General features: G+C 31.7%; 2 protein-coding genes across 9 annotated transcripts in view; one reads left to right on the top strand and one right to left on the bottom strand.

Moving 5' to 3' along the window:
* Positions 1-1,498: 1,498 nt before the first annotated feature.
* Positions 1,499-9,107, bottom strand: part of LOC114929199 (uncharacterized) — a 10,390-nt gene continuing 2,781 nt past the window's right edge. For 3 of the 6 annotated variants that reach the window (XM_029300653.2, XM_029300650.2, XM_029300652.2), the window contains exons 2-14: positions 7,592-8,167; positions 7,257-7,514; positions 6,836-7,117; positions 6,523-6,724; positions 6,156-6,376; positions 5,714-5,924; positions 5,425-5,594; positions 5,015-5,306; positions 4,679-4,933; positions 4,477-4,569; positions 4,252-4,399; positions 3,900-4,080; positions 1,499-3,757 (exon numbers count right to left, since the gene is read on the bottom strand). In XM_029300653.2, the coding sequence (XP_029156486.2) occupies positions 3,530-3,757; positions 3,900-4,080; positions 4,252-4,399; positions 4,477-4,569; positions 4,679-4,933; positions 5,015-5,306; positions 5,425-5,594; positions 5,714-5,924; positions 6,156-6,376; positions 6,523-6,724; positions 6,836-7,117; positions 7,257-7,514; positions 7,592-7,999 (2,949 nt within the window). In that variant the 5' untranslated portion in view covers positions 8,000-8,167 and the 3' untranslated portion in view covers positions 1,499-3,529. The other 3 variants (XM_029300651.2, XM_085480065.1, XM_029300654.2) reach the window with 3 other exon arrangements.
* D2hgdh (D-2-hydroxyglutaric acid dehydrogenase) overlaps positions 8,523-9,107 on the top strand; it is a 17,344-nt gene continuing 16,759 nt past the window's right edge. Inside the window, exons 1-2 of one of the 3 annotated variants that reach the window (XM_029300659.2) lie at positions 8,530-8,594; positions 8,696-8,840. In XM_029300659.2, the coding sequence (XP_029156492.1) occupies positions 8,790-8,840 (51 nt within the window). In that variant the 5' untranslated portion in view covers positions 8,530-8,594; positions 8,696-8,789. The other 2 variants (XM_029300658.2, XM_029300657.2) reach the window with 2 other exon arrangements.

The following is a 9,107-nucleotide window of genomic DNA, read 5'->3' as shown; positions in this document are numbered from 1 at the left end:
GTAAACCTCACAGTAGATGATAAAATTGAGAATTATGCTCAGTGGAAATGTAAATAAACTTGACACAATGTATACATTATTATGTTTTGTATAATAAATATAGAATTCCATTATTCCATTATTATTAACTTTTATTTAATGTATTAAATTTTATTTATTATTAATTACTATAATATCACTTCTTAAGTTATAAAATTAATAACTTTAAACTTGCTACATTAAGCTATAAAATTGAGTTATAAAAACAAATATACAGTCCTTTAAAATTGTTAAATATAAGAAATATTATCAATTAAAAAAAATAATTTATAAAAAAAGCATACAGAAAGAAAATCTTTAAGTTATTATGCAAAGGTATCTTATGACCACTAATCATTATATTTATTTCATTCGAGAAGTTAAAATCATTATTTTTTATCCTGGTTCCCCCAATAAAATGCATAAAAATAATGTTAAGTTTTATGCCAGCAGAGTTTATTTCGTTCTCTATTGTATAAAAAGTATATATGTATTGTAAAACATTTCGGGCCCTGAGTTATCTTCGTCGAAATTGGTGTAAAATTTTGAACCTCGAGTTTGTAGCCTGAATTTTAATATTCATGAGACTTACATTAGCCAAGGAACGATTGCATCAGTCTCGATTAGTGCTAACCAATTAAATTTTCTTATTTTACTACATTATGAGAATTAAATTAATCAGAAATCTTTGTTTTATCAAAGACAAAACAAAGAAACTTTTCTGAATTGGAGTTAGTGAGTTCACATATCGTTGATGCAATCGAACCTGACACAAAAATCTTTTATATAATGAATAAGATACAAACTTTTATACAATAGGAGAATATATGTAATTTGTATATATATACTCTACTTTCTATTAATAGACATAAATAGGACGCGGGATAAACTTGGTGATGTTTTTGTGAGCGTTATATACAAACATGGCTTCCTCAGCTATCATTTTCTTATGCATAAGAAAACACATCTACTTATATTTAATATTTGTAAAATGCATAGCAAATCGCCGTTTAATTCAAACATAATAAATCCTATTAAATTTAGTACACTCGCACTTGTTTTGCACAATACTGAAATATATAAAATTAACGAAATCTACACATGAAATATATAAAAACAGTACAATCTGGCTAGTTATTTTCAAAATTAATAATTATATGATAATTTGCATAAATATAATATATTTACATTGAATTTCAAAAGCATGTGTGTACGTTCAATGATATATTTCTTTTAATATTTAGAACATTTTATATTGATTTTCTTTATGTCATTTAAATAATAATTAATTAAGATTAATTATTTTTAGTAAAGATATTTACTCTAAAAATTGTAACAATATTTTTCGCTTTATTATTTTGTCATTGTAATACTTTATCACTAATGACAGAAATATAAATTTTTACATATATAATTATTTTTTTCTTTTCATTAGTTTAAGAATATGGAAGGATAATTGTCAGCAGCAATTAAAATGTCATATTAAAAAATCTGTATATTAAATAAAAATTTTATGTCTACTATTTACACATGTATATCGGTCAAGTACAACTTACATTTATGAAAATATAATCGTATTTGTGTATAATGAATGATAATATAATAAATGTATAACGAATGATAACAAGCAGTATAAAGCAGTTTCAAGTACAGCATTATCAATACAGTTCAATTTTTTATGTATTATATTCTTTGCTATAATAATGGATGATTTGTACTCTAGACAGTTCCACTTATAGCATATTTTCTAATAATGCGCTTTGAGAAAACATTTGTTGATATGTATGTTGTATGTATAGATGAACACGAAATATATGAATAATATATGAAATAAAATGCTTTATACTTAGTTTCGTAAATATTCTGACGCTTATTATATATCAGTCAGTATAAATTTGATTTTAAAATTAGGTGATATAATAAAATAAATTTTGTGTTTAATATTATTATGTTTAATTTAATAATATTATTTGAGAATGATTATATTTTTCCAATTAAAATCATTCTATGCGAAAAATAAGTTAAAACGTTTTTAAACGTTAATTTAAAAAAAAACTGCATGTACAGATATATAAATGTATGTAGAACGCACAATGTCATGAAATTGTAAAAATTATAATATTGTAAAACAACCATTAAATTATAAAAATTCTCATTTTGCACATCCGTAAAAAAGTACCAAGTTTTTAAACTCATTTAATAGCTTTAAATCAATATCTATAAATAATACAGAAGGCAATGAATTTTTTATATCATTGATATTTATACATTTGTCAAGCAAAAAACGAATTCAACTGAAAACTAACTTTTTTAAAAATTAATTGACAAGCTCGACAGTTAAAAGTATAAGAATTTTTATTAGGCCTTTATTCGAGCAATGAAATTAGAATAAAATAAAATAAGAAAGACAAAATATAAAATGTAACACTTATTTGATACGGAACGTTTGGTACTTTTACTTAAGACTTCGTAGAAGTAAGAGTTCTAACTTTGTTGCTCGAATAAAGGCTTAATAAAAATTACATCTTATAACTTTTTTAATATAATATAAATATTACACATTTAATTATAGAACAATTTTAAAATTAAATTTATACTGACTCATGTTCAATGATGTATACATAAAAAGCAATACAAAATTTGTAAAATAAATCTAAAGTATTTCATTTTATACGTATATGTTCGTATATACAAATATATACCATATCTATGAATGCTCTTCAAAGTGTATTATTGGAAAATATGTTAAAATGAATCTGTCAAGAATACAAATCATGTCTATTATACAGCAAAGAATAGTATATATAAAATCCAGAAATGTATTGCTGTATAATATTATATTATACTATACTTAAAAAATTTCTGCTTATTATCATTTGTTGTACTTTCATAAGTAATGATTGTTTTCATAAATGTACATTGTATACAGAGTCAGCTGTCAGAATTAATGTATGCTGTATTTTGTACTCAATAGTATGAACAATTTCACTTGATGTAGAAAATACATTGTCTTCTGTATAATTTAGTAGCTCTCAAATGTGGTAAAAAATTTAGCATTTTTTTTGTTTAGATATTACGTAAAATAATTTTTATAATTTGGCAACAGATAACTTCGACATCTTTACAAACATATATCTATGTGCGCAGTTTGTGCATGCGTGTTGTATATATATATATACATATATATATATATACATGTACACATACTTATACATTCGTCCGTACATTCTAAATTAAAAATAGACATTGCTGCCGATCTGTCACGATTTGTTTGCGAAAAATACATTTTTACCCTTTGTACTGTAGCTGTAGAGCTAAATAAAAAGTCTCTCATAAACGCTTAAAATTTAGCGAATTATTTCACGCGCGGCATGAAAATCGCACAGTGCGGTAGCATTGGAAAATTCTAATCTTACAATCTTATACTTGAAAATCGAATACTTGCACAAACCCTGTAGCCCATAGGCTAGAAACATTCTGGAAAACGGTCGCTTTGTTTACTGATAGACTATTATGAGTTGTTCGATGTAGGATTGGAATTCGACATCGATTCTACGCGCATTGAATCGATTCTGGCGACGATTTTTAACGCAGGGCCTAACTTAATACTCATAGCCGACATGAGATGATCCTCTTTCAATAACATGAGAGCTTGACCATCAATCTCCTGAATAGCAAAGTCCTCCGCGTAATCGGCGCATCCTGGTAGACCGCGTATGAACTCACACACTTCACCCACCTATAAAATATAACAATTGTCATTATTGTAAGAAACAATATAATTTTTAATAATTTCACCGTTGCATTACTTTTTTTCGTGCGCGTTGTCTCTCATATCATATATATATATACTATATACAAATATAAAAATATTTAATTACCGTCCATTTAACTGGATTCACTTTCGGCAGTGATTCATCAGCAGAGGAAGTAGTAGTAGTAGATAATGATCTCTCTTCGCCGTTCTTCTTCGCTATGTCATTATCGACAGTTTTAGTTTCAGTCTCTATTTCAGTCCACTGTTTTTCTGTGCCATCGCGATCTCGTGTTTCGCGTTTTTTACTGCAGATAAGATGAAACATAGTTTTCATTAAAAGTAATATTTATAAACAAGTATTATATTTATGAAAATATAATTGAACAAAATATATTCATTTAATATATATATATATTAATAATATACAAAATATTATTAATTTTATATTAATAATTTTATTATTAACAGGCGCTTACCTCTTTGCACATATTGATGAGCAGAATCGTTTCTCTTTTTTGAGCTTGACGTTCTGTTCATCGATTGCGTTACCGCAGCCTTCACACTTGTTGACTTGGCCATTAGCTCCATCCTCTTCATTCAAATAATTAGGACAATGTTTCTTCTCTATATACACAATTCAAATTTGCATTAAATTGAATGTAAAACATATAATGTTGATCATTTATAAAAAGTTTACTTACTTGCAGGTTCTTCGTGAGTTTCTCTCTCCGTAGCTGTGTTGCTTCGATTGAGGATATTAGTAGTCTCCTGACTTACTGCGAAAGGTTCTGATGCTACGACAAATTATAAAGAGAAAAATGTAAAAATTTAAATTTAATATAAGCAATGTATGAGAAAGAAGGAAAGAGATGAAAATGCAATTATATTAAAAATGTCACACACCTTCTTGTATCACAAATCCTTCTATCACATGGGTAAGGACCTGTGGTTTCACCATAGCTTTAGGTGGTGCTTGTTTATTGTTCACTGTGATTGGTGTTGAAATCGCCATATTCGGTGACTCATCGCCGGTAACACCGTTCGTAATAGCGTTGACTGCATTGGCAAGTCCCGCTAATGGGTTATTGCACTGTTTCTCTTCTATCTTTGAAGCAATTATTTCTTCCTCTTTCGTCGTCGTCTTACATAGATCTCCATCTGTATGTCAAACATTTGCATCTTTATTTCGAATCCGGTAAATTTGCAATTTATTATTATAATAAGAGATTGATTAAATACCTATTATTTCCGTCTGAGGTGCTGCTGCCGCGATTTCTTCCGTAGCAACAGACATGTCATCCTTTTTCAAAACTAACTTCATACTATCGTCAGTTGTCATTGGAGCTAGATTTGTAGTAGATGGCAGTATGATGGAGCATTCAGCTTGCGGATTACGATCTGGCGACGTGATCATTATAGCCGAATTGGTGTTTTCGTGCGCCGACTGATCCTGGGTCGCGTTCATGATCGGCATCGCTTGAACCTGCGACGCTCCGTTCACTATTTGATTACTTATTATCGTTTGATTTACCTGAAAGGATTGAGGATATTTCATTCTTAGATGCGCTTCTCTATTTGTATTAAAAAAAAAAAAATGTTTATGCGTAAGTATATAATCAGTAATTTAGACATAGTCTATCAATTAGTACCGGTAAAGGAAGCTGTTGTACTGTCGGCATCGAAGGCTGCGGTACCTGATTCATTTGCGGTGTGGCTGCGACTCCAACTCCAACACCTCCTACCGAGACCACTGGCATAATAGAGCGATCTGTGCCCAAGACAACGCCAGATTGTTGCTGTTGTTGCAGTGTCATATTCGCTACGTAATAAAAAAATTTCACATATTAAATATTGTTTACACTCTTTGTAGCAATATTAGTAACACGTTGGTTATCTCGTTGGATATTACAACGTAAATAAATATTATTCGATACTAACTTAGCCAAATAGTCTTACTCATAATGGGTTTAGGTTGTATTTGCTGTTGGGAGGATTGCACTTGTTGCTGATACTGCTGTTGCAGCTGCTGCTGCTGTTTTTGTTGAATGAAGACCTGCTGTTGTATCGTTTGTTGACCTTGCTGTTGCTGTTGTTGCTGCGGAGATTGCATCGGTTTACCACGGCCTTTCCCTCCACCGCCGCCCTTATTCTGAATATTTTTTGATAAATAAAATGTTATTGTATAATAATTTTCTATTAATATTATTTTATTATAACATCATTATTTTATTCTTAATTTTCTAATTACGCCGGTAAATGTACAATTCTCTAAATTACTCAATTGTTAATGCAATCGAATAAATGTATCTCACGTATAGCACTCAAAATAATCGTGACAATTATTATGTGCTAATATTAATATAGTAATCTGTACTCGTACCGCTTGTGCATGAACAGTTTGCGTGGAGACAGAACTAGCGGCACGCATATTGGCAGCTTGCACTGCCAAGGATGATGGCAGAATATTTAAAGGCCGCTGTCCGCCCGTGTTTGGTTTACCCTGCTGCGCCTGCTGCTGCTGAATATCCATGACTTTAGTAGGCTTACCGCTAGCCGCTGTTATCTGCTGCACACCCTGTATCTGTTGCTGTGTCGCTAGAGCTAATCCAACAGTAATAAAATAATTCAATTAGTCTCTGCGTTAATTTTTTTTACCATTATTATTACTGAGGAAATATTAGAAAAATTATAAGAAATATTAAACTCTAATTTTGAATACAACTAATTTATCAGCGAAAAATACTTACCATTGTGCGTTTGTATCGGTTGTGGACTTTGTATGAACATGTCTGGTTGCGTCGCACCGCGAATGAATATCTGATTAGGCCCGGTAGTGAGTAGAGTTGGTTGTTGCAATCCAGTCCATACTTGTGGCGCAAATTGCCAAGGTGCAAATTGCATACCACCGGGTCTTCCACCAGAAGGTGCCCCGGCCGTGCAGGCTGTATACTGTTCGAAATATAGAAAAGATTGTGTAAATATAGATGGTAATATTTTTAAAGAATAGATATAAGATATATGAGATACTATGGAATAAATGTGTTTTTACTACATGTTCACCTTTTGCACCTGGTCTTGCTTATTCGCGGATTGTTGCTGTTGCTGCTGTTGCAACGAAGGTGGCGGTTGCGGTGAACCTAATACACCAAGTTGACCAAAGACCAGTGTTTGACCAGCACCAGGAGTAGCAGATGTGGGTACTGGTAAATAGCCAGCAGGAAATCCTTGAACTTTGGCGCCAGCTGCACCAGGATGACCACCGCCTTGGCCGGGTGTTGATCCCGTTATCATATGAGGAGTCAGTTGAGCTGCAGATTGAAATGGCTTTCCAGCTGTTATCACCTGCAAAGTATATATTGTTCTTTTTAATCCAAAAATGTAAATTTAACAGGGAAAGACAAAAAAGAAGAGAGATATACTCTAGTGCATATTAACTTTCAGTGCCAGAAATAAAAGAATCTAGAAATTAAGTTAATTATACCTGAATAGAAGAAGGATTTATGCCCGCTGGATGCAATGCAAGATTTCCTGGCATCAATAAAGGTGTGCCTTGAGTATTATATAATTGTTGTAAGTGATAAGCTTGACTCTGGAGTGGTTGTTGAATCACTTGGACTGCTTGTGGATGTGCAGCCATTGTAGTTATAGTAGTTCCACCCTGTTGACCAGATAATGTCATGGATACACCACCTACTCCCTGTTGCTGATGCTGCATCGATACTGCAACAGCGCCCTGCAACTTTTTTTAAGAATGAGATGTAAAAGAATATCAATAGATTCATTTTTAAAGATTAAAATTACAAATTAAATAATTACCTGTTGTTGAGGCATACTTGCAGCTACCTGTGGCTGCACTTGAACTTGAGTGGGAACAACATTGTGGGGTCCATTATTTTGCTGTTGCTGTTGTGGTTGTTGGGGTTGTTGCTGTTGCTGCTGCTGTTGAACTTGTATTTGTTGTTGCGACTGGACCTGTTGTTGAATCTGCTGCTGCGATTGAACCTGTTGTTGCTGCACTTGTTGAGACTGTTGGACCTGTTGAGGCTGCTGCGATTGCTGTACATGCTGTTGTTGTTGCTGCTGAACATTCTGCTGCTGTTGCAAATCGTGAGTGATCATTATTTGCTGTTGTTGAGATTGTTGTTGGGATTGTTGTTGTTGCTGTGACTGCTGCTGCTGCTGTGGTTGAGACGGTGAAATTCCAATCGGTTTAACATCTGTCATGTTTCCTTATACTCTTTCAAAATTCGAGCACAGATTTAGATAAGCTTCTTTTCTTCTCAGAAAAAGAAGTATCTTTCATCGATACTGTTCAGTTATAGGTAGCTCTTTTTCTTTGCCATTTTACATTTATATTTTTATGGCAGTTTCAATCTTATTATCACACTGTATCTGTAATATAAACAGATATAATATAAACAAATGATGAAATAGAAAATAAAAATTAATTTTTGAATACCTATCTCAACATATCATATATATATATATATATATATATATATAAAATTCTAGTTTCAATTTAAAATTTATTCTAAAATTTCTTTGAAAATTCCATTTAATAAATATATGTAAAAATATACAGAAATTACTTGGATAAAAAACCTACATTTAAATAATAAAATTTCTATTTTGTGTACAGTATTATTTTTTGTCTCAATAAAAGCAGGAATCTACTTCGAAATTAAATCGCAGAATAAAAAGAGAGAGAAAAAAAGAAAGTAGCCATTAATTCAATATGTGTTGCCCCCCTAAACATAACCTTCAGAGATACGATGCTTGACGATTATCAGTGGCCGCGTTCAGCGGAAAAAACAGCTTTGTAACTTTTGTTATAAAATTTGTGAATCTGATTGGTATATGCTCTTGATTTTAGCAGAATCTAAGAGCATGCACCAATTGGATTCACGAATTTTACAACAGTGTATAAAGCGTTTTTCTTTCGCTGAACGCAACCATTGCCAGCTAGGCTGTTATCTGTTATAAGTTCGGTGTACAAGAGTGAAGTGTTCTGTGTATGCTCAATATTTTTTTTCGACGTCCACGGAGAGCTTTTCGTTCTAATAAAGTAAGTTTCTCTATTGTCGATTTCTGTGTGAAATAAACGTGCAAGATAAAATTGCATGTGCAGTGGAATCGGAGGAACAAAGACACGCGTGCAGCTTCGCCGATCCGCTTCGATATATGTATACGTCAATTTATCAGTATTTAATATCACCTGCTGCTTTTCATCGAGTTTCATTATCAACCAGGTATTTTCTTATTACGACTTTATCATTGCGGAAATTGATTAATCGATAAAACACGATTGATAGCTTATGTATCATGATTATCT

Source organism: Nylanderia fulva, unplaced genomic scaffold (genome assembly GCF_048542155.1).
Source record: "Nylanderia fulva isolate GAGA-0341 unplaced genomic scaffold, ASM4854215v1 Scaffold14, whole genome shotgun sequence".
Lineage (NCBI taxonomy): Eukaryota > Metazoa > Arthropoda > Insecta > Hymenoptera > Formicidae > Nylanderia > Nylanderia fulva.
Note: the sequence above shows the minus strand (reverse complement) of the source record. Positions and strands in the feature narration are given on the sequence as shown.